Source organism: Vulpes lagopus, chromosome 9, assembly GCF_018345385.1.
Source record: "Vulpes lagopus strain Blue_001 chromosome 9, ASM1834538v1, whole genome shotgun sequence".
Taxonomy (NCBI): domain Eukaryota; kingdom Metazoa; phylum Chordata; class Mammalia; order Carnivora; family Canidae; genus Vulpes; species Vulpes lagopus.
In genome coordinates this window covers 49,050,041-49,073,316 of record NC_054832.1, presented here as the reverse complement: position 1 = coordinate 49,073,316, position 23,276 = coordinate 49,050,041, and the positions used below count along the sequence as shown (strand labels likewise).

Genomic DNA, 23,276 nt, shown 5'->3' with positions numbered 1-23,276 from the left:
TTTCTAAATATTTCAGGTATCTCATAAACCAGTATTTTGGGAGCACACTGTTTTGCTAGATGTTCACAGGTGTGCCATCCAAAATATACTATGTATTCAGATAGATACAAATATAAGATACATAGATACATGTATACATGTATACATACATGTATATCTTATACAAATATAAGATAAATAGATAGATGAGATAGATAGATAGATAGATAGATAGATGATAGGTATAAGTTAAAACACAACTGAGTATTTCTTTTGTCCAGAGTCTTGTCCTTTAATATGCATTATAAATATCCAAGAAAGAGATATATTATAGCATTTTTACCTAGCTTATTTTACCATGGTTTATTTGTTTGGCAACATACCTATTAACGGCTTCCAAAACGTACTTCAAATAAATAACCACTTTAGGAAATGTGCTGACAAAATGTGTTTGGCTAGCCACACTACAGCCTGTGCAAGGATATACCTTCTGGTCTGTGTGAGTTGAATCAACCAGTAGACTCATTGAACACCAATTGGATAAACAACACTGTGCAGGATAAAAGTCCAAAGTCAAAGGGAAACACTCAGTAATCTGTGCTATTGGATGTAATTACATAACATGGGGGTGCCAACAAGGAGAGTTACAGTGTTTGGGTGTCGAATTGGAGATACCTTTCCAAGAGCTGTAAAGCATGAACTAATAGAATGCCCTTACCATCACCCTAGCCTTACGGGAATTGGTCAAACAGATACATTAACATGTGTTGGATATCATTTCGGAGAATGACACTTTGGAGCAGTACCTGGTCTCTCTTTGCCTCATCTCATTTACCTCAAACCAGAATAGGTTCAGCTCATTGACTTTTTCCAGCCCTCTAACTTTACAGTTATTTCTGTCATAGTATATCGGCATTGCTTATTTGGCTTAGATAAAGAAGAAAGGAAAACTGATTTAATTTTTTAGAATGTGTAATATATTTTTTAAGTAGTTTACTGTGAAGAAAGATATTTAGTAGCCCAACAGGATGTTTTTCAGTTTTTTGATTCTGAGGTTTAATATTAGAAGAATAATTTTGAAGCAAATTCGAAAGTCTCTTAATTGGTCCTTATTGAGATTCATAATGTCATAGGACAAAATACAGATGCCCCCCCCCTTCTTTGTGGCGCTCTGCTATTTCCAGTCATCTCCTATCCATGGGTAAAAGTTTAGCTCCTTCTGCTTTGTCCCTAAGGCCAGAAAGAGGTTGGGGGAGTTCTTCTACACAGATGTGAGTATATTGTACCCAAACAGAACACTTTAAGAGACTTCTTTTTAATGGTCCTTACCTAATTTTACTGACTGTCTCTAGAAGAATATAGTTCTAATACTTAGATAATAGAGTCCACCTTCTCGATATATAGGCTCCTTTATCGGTACTTACACAAAACAAGTAGAAATTGAACTAGGATTTTTTAAATGATCTCAAAAAAATGCATTGAGGATAACTGAGTCTACAGTGTTTCTTGAGAACACTATACTATTTCTCAATATTAGTATTTGGTATGACTCTGTTTCCAAATCTGGGAATTTAAAAAATAACACTTTATTTTCTGTATCTCAGTGTTTTATTCCAAAGCCCCTATCTTATACAGGGGGCAGAAAACTGAACTTTGGTCATTGTTCCTCTTGCCCTACCTATGGGAAACCTACACAGTGCCCAACAGTCAGGGAAGGAACTTCAGGATGTCTCTCCAGCACTGACCAGAGTTTAGTGTTCAGATGTCATTTGCATGGCCCCTTCAAGGCCAAAAGCTCTTGAGACACGAAATCCTGAGCCTTGGCTTCCCAATAAACCATGGTTATCCTGAAGACACAATTAAATCTTGTATTTATAAATTTCAGTATGGAAATGCTCGTTCATACAGAGCTAGGCAAGACTTTATGTTCACTGACTAGTTGAGCTCAGTACCCACCATCCCTTCTCTTTGGACCACATCCAACCCCTTTCACCCTCATCCCTGTCCATTAACACCAAGTTGTTTCCACTACAGAAAAATGAAATATATAAAATATAAGTACTTCCTTTAATAAATTCTTTTTTTTTAAACTGTTCCATTTTATTTATTTATTTATTTTTATTTATTTATGATAGTCACAGAGAGAGACAGAGAGAGGCAGAGACATAGGCAGAGGGAGAAGCAGGCTCCATGCACCGGGAGCCCGATGTGGGATTCGATCCCGGGTCTCCAGGATCGCGCCGCTGGGCCAAAGGCAGGCGCTAAACCCAGGGATCCCCCTTTAATAAATTATAAGGAAAATTATGCATTTGAACACTATTTTATGTCTATAAGAAACAAAATATTTTCATCTCCATTGATGAAATGGAAATACTGAGCTTAACCACCTTTCACGAAAGGCTTTCCATTGTATGTGTATGCTGTCAAACTCCTAAGTTTATCCTCAGAACCATATTTAAAAAAAAAAAGATGTTACAGTATTTGTGTTGAGACACTTAAGTCTCAAGCTTTTTATTTATATATGAGAATATTTTTACATTTTCAGTTCATAATAAAGACTCCTGGAGTCTGAACTAGAGACACACACATTGTGTAATTATATTTCATGAATGTGTATCCTTTACCATAATTACAAAGCTTATAAAAATAATAGAAATCTGCTTTTGTTTCACTCATTTTTTTGTTCCAACTCTGTCACATGCAAAAGATTCAGATAACCTTGATCTTGGTTGTGCTTTATCTTAAATCATAGAAGAATCACTGTCTTCATGATTCATTGTCACAGCTGTCCTCTGCTCAGAACCCAAGATTATATCCCAGTAACATTAGATGTAAAGTTCTACTTGGGGTCTCTTCTCATATCCAATAATCCACACACCAACCCACCCACCTGTTCCTCTTTCCTGATATTTCCTCATTCGCAATCTTTGCTGAAACTATTTGTTTGCTAAAACCCACTGCCCTTGACTTGAACATTGATCCATCCACAACTTACCATCATTTTTCCCATTTTCTTTTTTAATACATTATTAGCTAGTAGGTATATACAAGATAAAATTTATATTATAAAGAATGGCCCTAGAGGTACCTGAGTGGCTCAGTCGGTTGTGTCTGCCTTCAGCTCAGCTCATGATCCCAGGGTCCTGGGATGGAGCCCCCACATTGGGCTCCTGGCTCAGTGGGGAGTCTGCTTGAGATTCTCTCTTGCCCCTCCCCTGCCCATGTTCTCTCTCTCTCTCTCTCTCAAATAAATAAATGAATAAAATCCTTTTTTAAAAAAAAATGATGTTGTATTAAAAATTAATGCTCCCAATACCCATGCACCCTTCATAGTACATTATAATTAATTTTAAAGCCTCCTAGATGTTCTCCCCAAGTTCCACATTCTTTTTGCCCTTTAAAAGTAACCGTTCGTCCTAAATTTATTGTTTCTCTCTGCTTCCTCTTCTTTCATTTTACTACATGTATTTTAATTCCTATGTAACATTTGTTTAAATTTTTTAACATAAAGAATTCATTCTGTCAGTGTTTTCCCATGACATCATTCTTCGGTCGGTGTTATGTTCCTGAGATTCAGTGTTGTTGCCTATGACTCTAAATCTCTGTCTCTGTCTGTCTCTCTCTCACCTATTGTATAGTATTTCATTTGTAAATATAACTTAATTATCCTGTTACCTTTCAATGGATATTTGTGGGTTTTCTAGGAATTTTTTCTATGTTGGTGTACTGCTATGAACATCCTGGAATATATCTTATGAGGCACATATGCTAGAGTTTCTTTGGGTTCATACCTCCTGGTTCATAGAGTTTGGGCATTTTAAGTCCATTATAAACTGTGAAATTATCTTCCAAAATCATTGTACTTCATTTATGCTTATACATGCAATGTATACATATTCCAATTGCTCCCAAACCTCACCAAATCTTGATACTGTCAGACTTTGTAAATTGTAAATTCAATGGATATCAATTGTATTTCATAGTGTTTAAATTCTCCATTCCTGTACTCACTTCAGCAGCACATATAGTAAAATTGAATTCTCCATTACTAGTGAGATTGAGTCTTTTCATGTGTTTATTCAGCATTCATCTTTCCTCTTCTGTACAGTGTCTCTCCTGTGATTTTTGCCCAATTTTCTATTTGGTGGTTTGTCTCTTTTTCCTATTGTGTAAATGAGGTTTTTATACATTCCAGAAACAAATCTTTTCTCAAGGATTTCTTCATCTAGTTTGTGGCCCTTCTTTCTATTGTCTTTATGTGACTTTTGATGAGCAGAAATCCTTTTATTTTATTGTAACATAGTAGAATGTATAAGTCTTGTATTTTAAGGCTAGTGCTCTTTATGTCTGGTTTAATATTCTCCTTCCATACTCTGATCTCAAAAAGATATTCTGCTACCTTCTTCCTACGAGTTATATATGTTTGCCTCTTACACTTAGGTTTTTAATGCAGTAGTAATTAACTTTTCTGTGTTAGTGTAAGGTAGAGGTCTAACTTTTTTTTTTTTTTTAAGACTTTATTTACTTATGAAAGAGAGCACACAAGCACAAGTGGGATGAGGCACAGAGAGAAACAGACTTCCCACTGAGCCGGGAACCCAATGCGGGGCTCAATCTCAGGACCTTGGGATCAGGACTGGAGCTGAAGGCAGACACTTAATTGACTGAACCACCCAGATTCCCCAGTAGAGGTCCAATTTCATATTTGTCTTTGTGGTAACTGGTAACCACTTATTACAGCTTTAGAAGCCTGTCCTTACTCACTGATCAGCTATGCCATCTCTGTTCTAATGCAGAAATCCACATCTGTGTGTGTCCGTTTGGAAGTCCTCTACTCTGTTGCAGTGGTTCATTTTCTATCCATACAAATAGTACAGTCTTAATTACTATAGCTTAAAGTAAATCTTGATAAGGCAAGTTTGCCACCTTTGGGGCTTTTTCCAAAGGTTATTTTGACCTTTTGCTCTATACATATACATTTCAGAATCAACTTATCCAACTCTGCAGAGATATAAAAAGAATGTTTGGTGTTTTTACTGAAATTATATGGAATCAATAAATCAATTTTGGAAGAATTAAAATATCTGTTATAGCAAATTTTTCAGTTTCTCTATTTGTGTAAGGTATCTGTAAGGTCTTCCTGTATAGCTTTACAATTTTCCTTATAAACAGCTTTAAATTTTTATAGTGTATTTGTTCCTAGGTACTTTATATAAATTAAATCTTTATATAAATTACATATTTTATAATTATATTTTAAAAATATGTATTGCTGTGTAGAGACATGGAGTTTAATTTTGTATCATTAATTATATTAATTTGTGGATGCTTTGGACTTTTCATATGGATTCACTTATCAACAATTGTGACAATTTCACTTCTTTCTCATGTCTGATACCATTTTCCTGTCTTATTTCACTTACTATGAAATGCAGTACAGCATTATACAGAATTTTTAATGGTGAATGCCCTTTTAAATTCCTAGATAAGATGGGCTGCTTAATCAGAAGAATATCCAATTCTTGATCTCGGGGTCATGAGTTTTGTCTTCATGTTGGGTGTAGAGATTACTTATAAATAAATAAATAAATAAATAAATAAATAAATAAATAAATAAAATTTAAAATGAATAAAATAAATTCCTTGATATTAAAGAAAATGTGGCCAATGTTTTTCACTATTAAGTATGACACTTTTCCAGAGATTTTTTTTTTTTGTAGATGTTCTTAGGTAAAAGGAGGAAGTTTCTGTCTCTTCTTATTTAAGGGTTTTAACGCATATGGATATTGAATTCATTGATTATATAGTTCATTTTCTTTCATGTAGGCACTGTCTCTTTCCCCCTCTAGTTCAAGTCCTGGTTTCAACAAACATCTTCAAGTAACAAGACAGAGCCAGTCTTCCACTTCTATCTGAGTTCCTGTTTTTACTCAGATGTAGGCTTCTCTGAACACCTTACTTTCTTACTAGCTTAATGTTGTATTATTTTTAAAAAAGATACATTATACAGTTGACCCTTGAACAGCATGGGAATTAGTGGCACTGACCCCTTGCACATCAAAAATTCACACATAGAGGGTGCCTGGGTGGCTAAGTCTGTTGAGCAACCAACTCTTGATTTGGGCATGATCTCAAGGTAGTGAGATCAAGCTCCCATGTCAGGCTCAGCACTCAGCAGGGAGTCTGCTTGGGATTCTCTCTCCCTCTTTCTCTCCCCTGCCCTCCTCACCTCTCTCTCCCTCTCTGTCTCTCTAAAATAAATAAATATTTAGAAAAAAATTCACATATAATTTTGACTCCCCCAAAACTCAGCTACTAATAGCCTACTGTTGACTAGAAACCATAGTAATAACATAAATAGTAAACATATGCATTGTATCTTATATATATTATATACTGTATTTTTACAATAGAAGTAAGCTAGAGAAAAGAAAATGTTAAGGAAAGCAAAAAAGAAAATGTACTTACAGCACTATTGTACTTACTGAAAAAAAAAACCCTCATATAAATGGACAGTTCAGTTCACACCAGTATTGAAGAGTCAGCTGTATTTTATCTAGAAATTCAGGTTTTCTTTTTTCAATTTAAATTGAATTAGCCAACATATAGTACATCACTAGTTTCAGATGTGGTGTTCAACTGCTGGGTGGTTCATCCATCCCTAATCCAGTGTATTGATTCCATTGGTAAGGGAGAGAAGCATTCCCTTTCTTTTCTGTCAAAATAATGTCCCTCACTTTTTTCAAAGCTTTTCTTGAAAAGCTTTTTTTTTTAGATTTTTTTTTTTAGATTTTCCTTTTTATCATGCTTTAGGAATTTTAACTTTATTCAATCTTGTTTTTTATGTGATTTTCCAAACCTTTGTCACCAAAGGGTGACAGGGTAATCCTGTTTACAATAAATTGCCTGAATTTAACCTCTGGAAAAAAAAAAAACAAAACACTTTCCCATCTGAACAATTTTATACATTTATGACAGAAGTGGATTGGTTGTATATAAATACTCTTTTGTCATGTACTTGAGCATCTTACTGTCTTATCTTAGAGATATTTTCATGATTAGTTCATGAAGGCAAAGGCTGTGCTCTCTTCTTCTGGCCACCCCAGAACTATAACTGCACATTCTGATTACCGAGTGCATTGTGTTCCCGCAGTAACCCTGCTACACTCTATAGTCCCACCATCTGTGTTCCTTTTCTAACGTAGGTGGAAAGATATTGTCGTGGGAAATTAATAATTCCTACTGTGAACAAAGTTCTATTCCATGCAATGTCTATGCAAACTGAGACATTCCCAGCAAAAATCCAATTTAGAAGGATACTGATTCTCTCATTATTTACTAAGCATTCCTGATTTCCCTACCTCATTCAACATTGTCTTTTTTCACAGTTCTTATCACTTTCTAATATGTTACATATTTTTCTTATTTATTTTGTTTGTTGTTTACTATCTGTTTCTTCCCCAGGAGAAAGTAAGATTTACAAGGGCATGGATCTGGCCTGTTTGGGACATGACATAGCTCTAACAGTGCCTGGGCTAAAGCAGGTGCTCAGTAAATAATCGTTGAATAAACGAATGGTGTGTAACATTTGTATAAGAAAATAGCAGAAGGGGATCCCTGGGTGGCGCAGCGGTTTAGCGCCTGCCTTTGACCCAGGGCGCGATCCTGGAGACCCGGGATCGAATCCCACGTCGGGCTCCCGGTGCATGGGGCCTGCTTCTCCCTCTGCCTATGTCCCTGCCTCTTTCTCTCTCTCTCTCTCTCTCTCACTGTGTGCCTATCATAAAAGAAATAAAAATAAATAAAATAAAAAAAAGAAAATAGCAGAAGGAAAAAGAAAACCTTATGATTTACTTTTCTCAAATGGATTAATTTTTCCTAAGCAGTACTATATTATTGTTTGCTTTTAGATATCAACATGGCAGGAGAACCCAAACCATACAGACCCAAACCTGGAAACAAAAGACCCCTTTCTGCACTTTATAGGTAAGTAAGCAATTTTACTAGAGACAGTAATGGAAACGTGTTATGGCTTTAAAGGCAGCATACCCTATATGGAATCAAATGTTTCAAAGAACTATCTTTCCAGGCACAAAATGCTAATTTTCAATATATAAGTATATTACACAGCACTGGCAGGAATACCGTGCCCTTAACCTTCCTATCTCCACTTAACACAACCCCTGTACAAGATAGTCCTCTAATAAAATCTAATAAAAATCCCTCATAACTCCACCTGACAAAATGGTGGAAAGGTCAGTATCTTTTAATATTTAGCATTCTGGTCTTTCTCCCTCTGCGTGCCCAGTTTTTCAGTGTCCACACCCATAATCTCAATTCTAGGGGGATAAGATTAGACGGTATTTGGCATCTTTATTGCTCCGTGTAAACTTCTGTCCTGTTAAGTAAAATTCAGTTCCTTTGGGGAAGAAGACAAGAGTAAATTCATAGAACATTTAGTTCTTTAAAAACATCTATTTTGGGGGGAAAAAAAGTTCTGCTGCTAAGCCATGTGTCCCACTTAATGAACTTTTGTCAGTGGTTTTCATATTGTTAATTGGGGATTTTGTATCTCTCTCTGTTAAATTCCCTTTTGTTATGCTTCACCAATTGTTCTAAGCTATTGAGGTCTCCCATCATCCAATTTATTTAGTCTTCTCCCAGATACGTATCTTCATTCCATCAGTGTCCAAATCCAAAGAGCCAATGTAAGTGTTGAGCAAGGCCCCTCCTTGATATTATTTGGGTAAGGAAATATTGAGTTATGCTTGTCAAAATTGATTATATTCTGATACACTACAGTAAGAAGAGTATTCAAAAGGTAGCTTGGAGCTGTTTTTTTGTCTTTGTTCTCTGAGAACTAGCATATCTCTTTTTTTTTAGCCACTCGCAGCCTCATTTCCCAAACATGAAATAAAAGGGTCAGAATTAGATGAGTTTCAAGGTCCTGTTCATGCCTAACACCCCAGAGCCCTCTAATGTATCAGAGATCCAAAAGGATATATTGAAAATATGTCTTAATTGCTCTTATTATTTTTACTGTGTGAATTTATTTAACTTTCACTTAAGTTTTACATAAAAGTGGAAAGGTGCAGGTCTTAACAAATTTGATAAGTGACCATAAGGCAGTATTGATGTCAAAGGTCAGAAATGAAGTCACCACCAAAGGCAAGTGATACTTTCTGTACATTGTTTGAGGTAAAGGATAATACTAATTAAATGGGAAAATGCAAGTTCTTTTTTCGATCAGATTCATTTTTATATGTATACACAGAACTGTTGCTAATGCAGAACATTTGAAAAGTCGAATTTTCAAAAATTAACAAAACAAACTATCAGTGGCTTTTTTTTTTTCTCATCAAAGAGTTACCACAGTGCAGTAATGTTAATTTTCGCATTTTGTCTGTTCTTGGACTGTTTTGATTTCCTTATGAGAATAGAAGCTTATGACAAGAAACAGATGTCTTTTTAACTATTATTTCTCTATTGCTAAATTATATTGAATTGTGAATTCAAACGAATCAGAAGCAGAAGCTCATTTAATCTGATATATTGTATACAAATCACATTAGTGGAAAAATGCTTATTTATCCTGTTTTCATCTGTTTACATAAGTGAAGGCCAGGATGTCATGAAATTACAAAGCTGTAACAAAGAGAACAAAAGAGAGCTGAGAAAGCCCTTTTATACACACTTTCTCATTCTTACATAAGCTTCATAATAGTAATACCTTCTTTTTATGTGGGCAAACTGTGTTTTCATAGTCAGTATTCATCTGTTCACCACAGAACTCCACAAGGTTGGTATTATATGCCTTGCATTATAAATGAAAAAACTAAGTTTCCAAGACATTAAAGGACTCACCCCAACTAAAATAACAAGATTAGGAACTGAACTGTGGTTTTCAGTCTTCAGTTATAATGCTCTTGCCACAAGATCGCAGCTCCCCATATTTACTCACCTGCTACTATCTAAATGATAGATATTATTAAAAAGCAGAGATTCCTGCCCACCAAAACCAATAATCAGTTATATTTCTATCCATGAAAATCATGCCAGCAGGTGGCAAAGGAAAGACTTTACACTAGATATAGTATAAGGACAATGGTTGCAAACAATTTCTGTGATCATAGGGCATAGGTTTTGAGCTTCAAGTTCTTTATCTCATATAATGGTTGTATAATTTTCTCCAAAGGGTAAAATTAAATAATTGAGGCAAAAGCACCTAGGTTAGTGCAGAGCCTATGGTAGCAGCTTGAAAAGAGATTGTTTCTGCTTTCCTTTTCTTTGTATCCTGAGTCTGTTTCCTCATCTGTGAAGTGAAAGAGCTGGAATAATTACATTTCTCCATTTGTTTATTCATTCATTCATACAGGACATGTTTATTGTGTGTCCACTATGGCTTAGGTACTATGGTGGCTGCTTTTCAAGGCAAGTGACATAGATAATGCCAAGGCTACAAGGCAGGAAGAGAACAAATGAAATAAAAGTAAATTATTTTTCTGGTTATTAGTAACTTCTGAAAGACCTTTGTGCTCTAAACTGCTATGTCGCTATATCTATTTACTCTGTTGGGGAAGTGTATGATTCTCTATCAGACTTTTTCCTTCACCTGTCTCCATTTTGTCTCCATCACCAACCACAAAGTAGTAATTACAGGGAATACACACTAAGGCATTACCTTGCTTTGTTACTTCTTTTTTGTTTAAGATTTTATTTATTTATTCATGAGAGACACAGAGAGAGCAGCAGAGATATAGGCAGAGGGAGAAGCAGGATCCCTGCAGGGAGCCTGATGTGGGACTCAATCTCAGAACTCTGGGATCACGCCTGAGCCGAAGGCAGACACTCAACCCCTGAGCCACCCAGGTGTCCCACTTTGTTACTTCTTTTAATAAGATTTTCAGTTTAGCCAAACAACCTTCACCAAGCATTTATCATGTGCTAAATTAACACGGTATACATGAAAGACACACAAAAAAATTTTAAAACATACTGAAGCCTTCGAATATTTGCTGTGATTCATGAGTTAGACATACATATAAATAAGGAACATAAATAAAGTATACATTCAGGTCTGTGAGAAAATAAATGAGTTACTGATCCTGCCTAGGGGGAGAGAGTTAATGATCCTGCCTAGGAGTGAAAAGTCTGGGTGACACCTGAGCCGGCTTCTAAAGAGGCAGGCATTCACTCACTAGACAAAAAGAAAGAAGGGCATGATGGGCAAAGAAAATGTGAACAGGGTAATTGGCACAGAAAAAAAAAAGAAGAACATCTTGGTGAAGAAAAGATAACTGGAATGCTGTGGCAGCTCAGGCTATCAGGATTTTAATATGCCTGCTTATCAGATTAAGGAGATTTGGATTTTATTCTACAAGCAACAAGGACCCATTTGAAAATGATATGCAATTGAAAATGGGATGGAGGGATGGGTGAGAGTCACAGACGCATCCAAGATTTCCAGCTTGGACAACTGAGGGGATTATCAGATGAGTCTGATAGAAGAAATAGGAAATATCTGATAAGCAACAGTAGGCTCAGGCATAAGGTTGGGGAAAGGAAGCAAAAGAAATTATTTAAGTTTTGGACATGAATTCATAAAGACAGACAATTCATTAAAATAGCACTTGCAATAAAAATGTCTCCCATTAGAGGTTATTTGTAAATGAAACATAATTAATCATTTGTGAACATGCCATAAATATTGGACCTAGTCCTAATGGTGAATAGCAAATCCATTCTCTAGGGAAAATATTGTAACTTTTAATAAATTTCTGCTTCACATGTGCTGTGTACATTACACAGTGTCTATGGTGCTCTAAAATAAAATTCTTCTCCCCCGGGAAGTGAGTTTCCCAGCATGCCAAGTTCCAATTAATGCTAAATAATAGCTAAATGAGAATTATGTGATGGTTTTGTTTCTGCTTATAAAGGAGACAGACCTTTCCTCTGTGAGTAAGGCTGACAACCAGAGAACAAAGATACTATTTATCAGAGCTGACCAAGTACAGGTTTTCATGAACCTAGAGGCAGCCCTCCCAGTCACAGGGAGCTCAGCTCAGTAAGACACATGAAATGAAGCTTCATCCCACTCATTGCATGGATATTACTAGGTATCATTACCAAATATGGTTTTATGCCAAATATGATCATACAAATGTCTTTCATAGGAGCCTTCCCACCTGACAGAGATGACCGTGGAAATCAAGCTTGTCACTGCAAGTGACTTTAGGACTCCTTAAGATTGTCACAGGGTGACCTCTGTAGTATCACTCTTTTAAGACCATCACCGTGGTGATAACCATGAATGCAGGTTATTATCATAGGAAGTTCAATGACCAAAACACTTTCAGAGCCTGGGCCTAGTAAGATGACTCTATAGCAAAATATCTCTGACTGTTTACCACTTGACCTATGTAAATTCTGTTGTCATCCCGCATGGTGACTGTCACATCATGGGAAAGGGGGACCCTCAGGTGACCCAGAATGTTCCCTAGGACCTTGGCAATTGAAATGAAATTAGCAATAGCAGCTAATTTCAGCTAATGCTAAATAGCAAAAATCAATATGGAGGCAAAGCAGCCTGCACATCTTCACTTCATTGACTTTCTCTGTTTGCTAAGGAATGTTTGCCAATTAGCTATTGATTATTTTATTTATTTATCTGTCTCCTTCTATAATGTCAAGGGATAATACACATACATTTTCATTTTCAGAAGCTTAGTATGTCTAGTGTCAGTGCTCCCTTCGCACTGGTAAAGGCTTCCATTTCACTTACCTGGTCAGGTGGGCCCACTCAGAAAGCCATCTAGGAATGGACTCTATTTAATTCCATTTAAACAGAATTTGAGGAGGACAGGGGGAAGGACAGTTACTCCCACCATCTGTGATGATGAACCCTGTCCTTCTGGAGTGGGCACAAGCCCCAACACTGACACGTCCACAAGGTTCAGTTTGAAAGTAAGTTGTTGCTGGGTCTAATCATGGTCTCCTAGCTCCTAATTCAATCTTGGGCAATCAAATGACTGGCATACGAAAGTGTGGTGGCCAATATCCACAAGAGAAAATAAAAAGATCCACTTCTAAAACCCCAAGCTGAATACCCATACATCTGGGTAATTGAGGGTGACTTCTCTTTAATTTACACCTGTCAAGAGAACATGAAATACTGTAGAACCGGAAAAGGTCCCAAACACTCACTTTGAAGATGGTTTAAAAATGTGCAAATGTTTTATATGAGTATGTTGGATGGAAAGAGTATCAAACAGGTCTGCATCCTAAAATTGGCTTAGCCTTATCAGTGATTTGAACTCCATCTCCTATTCAGCTGCTTGAAGGAAGAAAAGTTTCCTCAGAGACGATATGCTTAAGTAATCTGGAACTATTGTAGATGCTCTACAAATTTTAGTTATTCTCATTATTATGTTTGTTCAAAGAAAAAGGTCTATAATAAAGTATTTTAAGAAGTTATTTTAAGTGAGCCCTGAGCAAAAAAATAAAAAAAAACAATAATAAAATAAATGAGCCTTGAGCTACGATAATGTTGCTAAAATTCATACAGTCAGTCAAACAGGTTAACATTTTCTATAACTGCCTAAGAAGATATTTTTTGGGAAAAAAAATACTACGTTTACTTAGAGTATGTCCCTCATATTTCAACACTAAGCAAATGTAATTTATAAACCCTTTAATTTAAAATGTTTGGAGAAATGCTGACACTATACCCATTAAAATAGTACTGCTACAGGCAGTTCTCTGCTAGGTTAAGGAATGGCCTATTTGCAGTCTTCTGTGATGTTTTTAACACATAAATATCCATGAATAAATATCTTCTTGAATATGGAAAGAACGTGGTAACAGTAAAGGGAGACTGCATGGTACAATTTCTTAACACAGAGAATCCATCTCTAAGGCTTTGCTTTTTGAAAAAGTATGGTTCTTTTTGTTTGATTTGAGGTAATTTATGATAAAATCAAAGGAAACCAAACCATGCAACCGATTTTACAAAAAGGTAAATCATAAGAATCAAGAATTAGGGAATTATGAGTTGGGTGTGTCAGATAGGATCAAGCAAATTATACTTAGAAATCTTACGCAATAATAAGAAGTGGGCATCAGACTTAGCTACAAGATTCCGGGCAGTCAAGGCAAAGAGGGCATGCACGGTAATGTACGTAACCATCTACTAAAAGCAAGTACTCCAATTTGTGATAAGAAACCATTTTTCCCTAACTCTCTCTTCTCTGATAAACATATCACATATAAAAAAATCTAAACAGCATGGTAGATAGTACCTTCAGTACTAGTTATACAATAAACACACACATTCATGCACACACAGTATTTTTAAACTAATGGAACTTTCCTTATGAAGTCACTCAATAAAAACCAAGAGTGAGCCACAAGGACTTTTTTCTGCTTCTCCCAAGGCAGTTTACCATCTTGTGACAAATCACATAAAACTGAAAAAAGAGGGATCCCTGGGTGGCGCAGCGGTTTGGCGCCTGCCTTTGGCCCAGGGCGCGATCCTGGAGACCCGGGATCGAATCCCACATCGGGCTCCCGGTGCATGGAGCCTGCTTCTCCCTCTGCCTGTGTCTCTGCCTCTCTCTCTCTCTATGTGACTATCATAAATAAAAATTAAAAAAAAATTTAAAAAAAAAACTGAAAAAAGAGTGATGGTCCAAAATAGCTAGATGTCCAGAGCAGTCCGGATTCAAATTACCCGTATTAGCTGCATACAAGGAAGATAGAAAGCAAGAGTGGGATGACCCCTTTGGTTGGCTTATATATCCAGCCCCAAGGACTGGAAGAAAAAGACCATGCTTGGTTTTTATGATCCTTTACATGGGAGCCTCTTGACCTGTTATTTAATACTCTTCTAATATGGGGAGAAATGGAAAAGGAACGATAAACTTAGCATGGGATAGAAAGGGCTGAAATTTCACCTCTTCCTCACAGCTTGAAGGTACAAATGAAGACGTGCAACTCTTTTCTTGTACGTGGCAACTGTACTGTACTTTAGAAGCTGCAGTCTGTCCTAAAATAGTTGCTTTCTATCATTTGTGAAAACAGGGTTTTCTCTTGAACCAAAGCCTCCTTATCAGCAGGACTCAAGTGTTACAGCCTTTTATGCTATATGTTCTTTGTGTCTCACTATGTTTGTGTTCTTCTTGCTTTACATGATGGCGTATTAAGGTTAGAGCACCAACAGAAATACCACTAGTCCCCAGGAAGCGTAGGAGGATGATGGTCATTTCACATTCCTGGGTCAATGTGTAAGTGCTCCCTGACTGGGAGGAAGGTGCTTTCTGGATTTTATCTTCTAAAAGAATGTCCTTCTTGTTCACTAAATGGAGTGTCTTCACGGTCAGTGTTGACTTTGTTTGTTTTCATCATTTTATTTATTTGGTCATTATTTTTAGATCCCATGACCTGTTTTTTTAGGATAGTCCTGGGTAGAGAATTTGGGGCCTTAAGATTCCAACCTAAGATTATTTAAATTGGTTGTTTTTTGTTTCAGAAAGTTATTTCATTCCTTTTTTGCCCACTGAGGGCTCATATCTCATCTGTTGTCTCAATCTACACATTAAGTTCACAATTCCAGGATATGTTTCTTCCTTTTCCACAAGACTACATGGAAGGATCATGAAAGAAATTGAAATGCATCTAAAGTCTTTTTTTTTTTTTAAGATTTTATTTATTTATTCATGAGAGACACAGAGAGAGGCAGAGACATAGACAGAGGGAGAAACGGGATCCCTGTGGGGAACCTGATGTGGGACTTGATCCCAGGACCCCAGGATTACAACCTGAGTAGAAGGCAGATACTCCACCACTGAGCTACCAGGCATCCCTGAAGTCTTATTTTTAAACAAAATTAAAGACTTAAAAATCTTTAGTGTGGGAGTGGTACCCTCTCCTTACACTTTATTAATATAGTGAAAACCAAAATCTTTTCCCAACCCAGAAATCCTTTCTACAAAGACAGTAAAGAAGGAAACAGCTTTTCATATTGAATAAGTACCCAGAATGTGATGCGTATCATAAATAATCTGTTAAGGGTTCACAAAGACAGAAAGAAATCTCACTCTTTAATATAGCAAAGCAATATAACCCATCCTATACATGTTCTCAAGATAAACAATAACTAATCCTTGGGTAAGAGGACATAAAAACATCATGTGTCATGTGTAGTTCATTGTAAATTCACCTGGTAACTGAGGTGACCATTTGCGTTAACTAATTGGCAGTTGGCTTTATCCAGATGAAAATTAAACTTCTCACATCTTTATGACAGGTAGTTTTGCAACCTGGAACACCTAAGTTAGACTCCTACACTCCCACAGAAACTGAGAGATAGGGATGCTATCTCCTTTGATGTTTACATTTCAAAGAGATGTCCTCAAAACATCTCAAAACATGGCTCCTATGTCTCCAAAAAAAAACCATACTTAAGTCATAAAGACCTATTTAGTTTTTAAAGAGATTTATGTACCAAAGAGGGAAGAAAGTCTACAATGACACATTTTCTAAAGTAAATACTCAAAGAAAAAGGAAGGAGGGGAATATTTTCCCTAATTTTCAAGAAGGAGTTTTAAATTTCAAGGGTTTTATCTCATTTTTCTTAAAGTTCAGTTGAGAGTGATATTTATGGACTTGATTTGTACCACCTCACAGATTGCTCCTCTGAAGTACAGGGCTTATGCTGAAACTTTCCCATCTCACATACAAGAATGCTTTGTGACCATACTGACTGCTTATCTTCTAAATAAGAAAAAAAATAGTAATAAGAGAAGTGTCATGACGTAGAAGAATGTCTGAGTATTAAAAAAAATGGGGAGAGGAGAAAAGATGAAATGAATATTCATAATCTAGGTGGAATGATTGGATTCATAAGAAGCCAAACAGCTTTCTTTCTTCTATCATCTTTTCTCACTTTTACAATGTGATTTTTAAATCACATATAATTATTTTATAAAAGTATCTAATTTTATTATTTTTGTAAAAATGTATTTGATCAATTGCATTTCAAAAAAACACAAATTATAAAATAATAGAAAATGAGTTAGAGAAAAAATTTTTTGAGGTTTCAATTATGAGCAAAGTTGCACACTAAAAAAAGGGAAATTTGTTAGCTTTGGTTGGCTTTAAATATATTAATTAGATATCGGTCCACAAATTTTCTTATAAAAATTAATAAACTAAATGCAAGAATAATTCTTCCAATTGAGTTATAAGTGCTAAAAGCAAAGCTGAGTGCCTCTTTTTTTTTTTTTTTTTTGAGGTCTAGAAAGATGAGAGCAGAAAAAGACAGCATAGTCTCACTAGATTATTAGTCAGCCATGTATGATGAATATTTCTCACAAAACTTTGTTCTTTTAGAAATTAATTAACTCTATTAAACTTTCAAAATTTCTTTCTAGTGGAATGATGGCATGATTGATAATTCAAACTTACTGGGATTGTTAAATAGAATACTCGAGATACTAGTGGATCTTCTTCCAAACCCAAGGAGTGTGAAGTAGATTTCATTTAGGTTTGCTGTATGGTGGAATAAAAGGATAAGGGGCTTGTTTTGAGTTAAGCATATTACATTGCAAATTAAACTGAGATGTTGTATATTTTATCCTTTAATATTTGTCTGAAATATCCTCTCTCTGGCCAAATTTCTGCTTTTGTGTCAGAATCACTGTCGTGAAAAGACGTCTGGGGTCATTAGAAGGAGCAATGGATTGGAATTTAGACAACCACATCATGTATCTGCTAATACCTGCCCATGCCAGCTAGGTGATTCTAAGCAATACGACCTCTTTTAAGTTCAACTTTCTTAGAACATGAAGGCATCAAGTTAAACCATTTCTTAGTTGATTCCCATTTCTAACATTCTGGGTATTGTGCTGTTTATTTTCTGATCCAAAAACAAAAGAAGGGCAAAAGTGCTTTATTATCAAGTTTATTTCTTTTTTTCCTTCAAAGTTGATCCAGTAACTTAAAATATTCATATCTTTTGACTAAGCAATTTCAGTTCCAGAAGTATAACTAAGAAAATAATTCTAAATATTTAAACAATATAAAAATATGTGAAATTATTCTTAAGATGTTCTTTGCAGTTTTATTTAAAACGTTGAACAATCTGATCCAGCCAAAATATTATGCAATAATGAGTATGGCAACATCCATTAGATGGAATGCTCACGAAGTGTTCATAATGACATGGAAAAATTTCAGGCTTGAGTAGATGAAGAAGCAAAATTATATAAACAGCATATATAACAGCATATAATTACACAAACTTTATATATTTTATAAACAAACGACCAAAGCTATTTAACAAAAGAAACAAATATATGCAGAAAAAAATAGAGATCAAATGTTAGCTGTAATCCTTTGGACAGTGAGGATATGGGTGATATTTTTCTTGTAACTTTAATACCTAATGCAAATTTTCTTTAATGAGAATTTTATAACCTAAGGGGAAAAAAGAGAGAGATTTAAAAGCCAGATTTTTCCAGTGGTAGATGATAAACAACACAAAAGCACTCAAAACAGGCAACAATGAGGATTTTTTTTGTGCTTAGTGTTGTGCAAAATCAATTCAATAGATAAAGCCCTTCATCTTTGGAACTACACTTCTTTAGTTACTGTGGTTATTCGAAAAGTTGGTGTTCTGAAAGGGGCAACTTCATTAACATTCAGTGCAGGCCAGCAGCCTTGTGTGGTGAAGCAGTTAACTGCCAGGGCTAACTGCAGGAAGTAGCCTGTCAGTCAGTCAATACCATGATGGGATTAGAAGCTCAGTGTGCAGAGGGGAGTGTGAGGAGCAGGGTGCAGGGGAGAGCAGCTGAAGTCATCTAATCTTCAAAAATGAAAAGTCAAAATTTATGAGCCCTTAAGTGATGCAATAAAATAAGTAATCAGGAATGCATAGTGATGGCAGTTCTTCTGACTACAAATTAGTGAAGCAGTGGTAAGACAATGGTGCTTGCCTGACAATAACGGTCCCTCTTTGTATTTAAAGCTGTAATTCAGTCACTTTGCTGCTGCTGATGTTTTGAAAGAGCATAGTGTATGAGAGCTACAAATGGTAACAGAATAATTTGGAATAAAGCCCAGGTTACGTCCTTAACATACAGAGAGTGGGACATGACAGATAAAAGAGGGGATAGGTTCTGTGTTCCAAACTCTTAACAGAGAGAATCAGTCAATGCAGGAGAACCAGGGGTAATGAGTCTGGGTACAGTAAATATATTAGAATGTATTTATAAAAAAAAGGAAAAAGAAATAGAGCATGACTCACAAATTACAGATAATCATGTGTGAAATAGCATTTGGAGGTTGGATTACTTAGCAACTCTTAATGAAACTATCCAGCAACATCTGGGTATAGACATTATTTGTGATATTGTGAGAATTCAGGAAGAATTGAAGTCAAATTGTGACTTCTAATTTCTTAATTTGCTAAAGGTTGTCTTTTTCTCATTTTTTCTTTACTCTTTATTACCTAATCTCAAGATAGTAAATTTAATGTTCAGAGTGTTTAGGAAGAAAAATTACATAATCAGTATTTGAAAATACGGACTAAATTGAATATAAAAATGTTGAAACACTTGACATGAAAAAATATAAAGAGATTATAAGAAATAAGTAGTATTAGACATTCCATTTTAACTGAAAAATCAAATACATTATTTTTTATCAGTATTTGAAAATACGGACTAAATTGAATATAAAAATGAAACACTTGACATGAAAAAATATAAAGAGATTATAAAAAATAAGTAGTATTAGACATTCCATTTTAACTGAAAAATCAAATACATTATTTTTTAAATGTAATGCTAAAGAAAACAGAAAGCAAGAAAGAACAGCTTTATGTATACATGAAGCATAATGCAGACAGGCAGTTATTAGACAACAGTTAGAGACAGCACGAGGTGGTAAAGACAAATGAAAGACTTCACATGGGGTCAGCCCTGAGACTCTTTTGAGGAATGATAGAGACTTGGAGAAGAATCTCTGATCTCAGCAATTTTGAGTGAACCACACCATCTCAAGCCTGGAAGGATAACTTATCCCTAAGCCTCTATTAATAGACCTGGCTCATAGATTTACCAAATTCAGCCTGTATTAGAGAGTCTCAGTGGATCTAGTAGAGGAGAAGGAAACATAGAATCACTAATTCAATTGTTTATCAATTATTAAACACCTACTAGACAGTTTTCTGGGCACTGAGGATACATTAGTTAACAAAATGGACAAAAATCCTTGACCTTGCCTTCAAGTGTGAGATAAGTGATAATAAACAAAAATAAATAATTAAATGAAGCATACATTAGAAGGCAGGAGGTGTTATAGATAAAAGTAAAGCAAGACAAGAGGGATGGGGGTGGGAAGATGAGAAGTGATGCGACATTCAGTAGATGGTGAGTGAAGACCTGGTTGAGAAGGTGATATTTGAGCAAAGACTTAAAGGAGGTGATGAACAGGTAAGGTTTCACCTGGGGAAAAGCATCTGGGCAGAGTGATGAGCACCACAAAGTCCTTAAAGCAGAAGCATACCCAAGTGTTAAGAAAAAGAAGGAAGGCCAGTGTTTCTGGAGTAGAATCAAGCAAAGCTGAGGGCTGGGAGGAGGCGAGAGGCTAAGGCAGAGATACAATTAGGGTGCCAAGTTATGGAAAGCCTCACAGAACATTGAAGTGCTTTGGCTTTAACTCGGAATTAAATGGAGAACCTCTGGAAGATCTTAAATGAAGGAGTACCATGACAGTTAAATTTTGAATAGTCACTTTTGCTTTATGTTGAGAATAGGTTACGAAAGAGCAAGGGAGGAACATGGGAAAACACACAAAAGATGACTCAAACAAAGCGGTAACAGCTGAGATAAGAAGAGTGGTTATATGGTGGATATATTTTGAAAGTAGAGCCAACAAAATTACAAATTGGATGTGGACTCTGAGAGAAGGAACAAAATCAAGGATCATAAGATCTACTGCTAGATAAAATTTACTGTCTTAAAAAAAGTATTTTTATCACATTTAGTTATCTGGGATAGGTTTGGTTGAGTGGGCCTGCTCTTTGTGATGTCCACATGGCTTCTGTGCTACGTGTCTGGCACTTCAGCTGGAGCTGGCTAGAACAGCCATGGTGACTAAGCATTTTTTTCCACCTGGTCTGTCCATGTGGTTAGCTTAGACTTTATTATGGCCCAGTGGCCTCTGACCAATCCGTTTTACATAGTGATGGAGCTCATGAAGGAGGAAGAAGCTGCCCATCCTCTTAAAATCTAGGATGAAAATTCTGCAGTGTCCCATCTGCCACATTATCCTTCTGAGAGCCAAGTATAAGGCCAATTCATATACAAGATGAGGGGATATAGACTCCAGATCTTAGTGGGTGGAAGGAAAGAATTGATAATGAGAAGACCAGCTCCCTTAGAAATCTCCAAGGTTTGGACTGAGCACCTGAACATATGAAGCTGCAATTGAGATGCGCAATACTCATGGCAGGGATTGGAGTAGGCCAAGGTGGCCAGTAGAGATTAGGATTTTGGTTTTTATTAAAGTAGAGAGATCTAAGTGAAAATGTCGAAAACATAATCTGGAGGTCAGGGAGAGGTCTGAACTGGATATACACATTTGGGAGTCATCAGTGGGTAGATGGTCTTCAAAACCATGACAGTAGCTGATGGCAAACACCAAAGGGGTAAAGATAAAAAGAGGGAGGGGGGACTCCTGGGTGGCTCAGTGATTGAGTGTCTGCCTTTGGGCGAGGACCTGATCCTGGAGTTCCAGGATTGAGTCTCACGTCGGGCTCCCTACGTGGAGCCTGCTTCTCCCTCTGCTTGTGTCTCTGCCTCTCTCTCTCTCTCTCTCTCTCTCTCTCTCTGTGTGTGTGTGTGTGTGTTTGTGTTTCTCATGAATAAATAAATATTTAAAGAGAGAGAGAGAGAGAGAGAAGAATTCCAAGGACTGGACTCAAGACCATACCAATATTTGAAGTCAGCATCTAGCAAAGGTGACTCCAAAGAAACAACTAGTGAGGTAGACTAAGTAGTATGAAATTCAGTGATAAAAACATTTTCAGGAAGAATTAATCAGTTCGGTGAAGTGGTCTTCAAAGTCCATGGTAACTAATGATTTACCACCACCGGTCTCAGCACTGTGGAGACAGCTGGAGATTTCAAGAAGACTGTAACCACCAAGTTTAGGGTCCTGGCTCAATCCTGCCTAGTTAACTCAGGGAGCAGCCCAGACACACACCGGACCTGGAATGATAAACCCAAGCTCTCGTAAGATAGTTCTAGCTGCAGTTAGTGGGAGAGACTAACATGAAGCCAAGATGCAGCTCTGTGAATCACTAGAACTTCCAGCACAACCCAGGAAGAGGTAATATGGAGGACTCCAGGCAGGTGATTGGCATTACACAATTTTGTCAGCATGTGGTGGTTGAGGTCATTACAACCCTGACATTTGATGCCAGGGTTTAATATTTCAAAGATTATGGGGGGAGTGGTGGTACTCTGGGTCTGAGAGAGGTTGAGGTTACCCAGACAGGAGGTTCATCTACTGGACAGGTTTGTCACTGGGAAGAGGGCAGCAGTGCAATTCAACAAAACATGCACGGGATAAAGGGTTGTTTCCCAGGCCCATGTCAGCCTTTAACTACCCCTTGGCTTGAATGAGTTTCAAGCATTTTACTAAAAAGAGGGCAAAAGAGAGGATGAGGCTGTGCCTGGGAACTGAGTGAGTATGAGACTATGGGGCCCAGATTGCAGCCAGCGTGTGTGTGTTGGGTGGGGGGCGTGGGGGGACGGTGTTGTGAGGGAGGCAGGTGAGGACAAGAGCCAACTGCTGCCGTCAGCCTACTGGAGCTGGCCTGTGAGTACGCGCCTTATGTCCATTAGCACCATTCACACCCCGTACCGCTTATTGTGACTGCCAATCAGAAGACTGTGCAGCACTGCATTGCCTCTGATCTCTTCATTTAGACTTGGGGGGGAGGGGGGTAAATGACATCATAATACTGCAAACAGCAGGGTGGAGGATTGAGATTGGAAACTGGATAACTCTGACTGATAAGCTGCTCCCCAGTCTGTGCTGCTGGCAGATGCATAGTTTCTCTGTAGGATTCAACAGTTATTAGCAAGCAACTAAATAAGACAATGGAAAGAGACAGATGTATACAATGGAATATTCCTCACCATTAGAAACGACAAATACCCACCATTTGCTTCGACGTGGATGGAACTGGAGGGTATTATGCTGAGTGAAGTAAGTCCATTGGAGAAGGA

General features: G+C 36.8%; 1 protein-coding gene across 8 annotated transcripts in view; it reads left to right on the top strand.

Annotated features, from left to right (window-relative positions):
- The window catches only part of RALYL (RALY RNA binding protein like), a 709,315-nt gene that overhangs the window by 557,118 nt on the left and 128,921 nt on the right, over positions 1 to 23,276 (top strand). For all 8 annotated transcript variants that reach the window (XM_041768619.1, XM_041768615.1, XM_041768623.1 and 5 more), the window contains one exon: positions 7,890 to 7,965. In XM_041768619.1, coding sequence (XP_041624553.1) covers positions 7,890 to 7,965 — 76 coding nt within the window. The remainder of the gene's footprint in view (positions 1 to 7,889; positions 7,966 to 23,276) is intronic.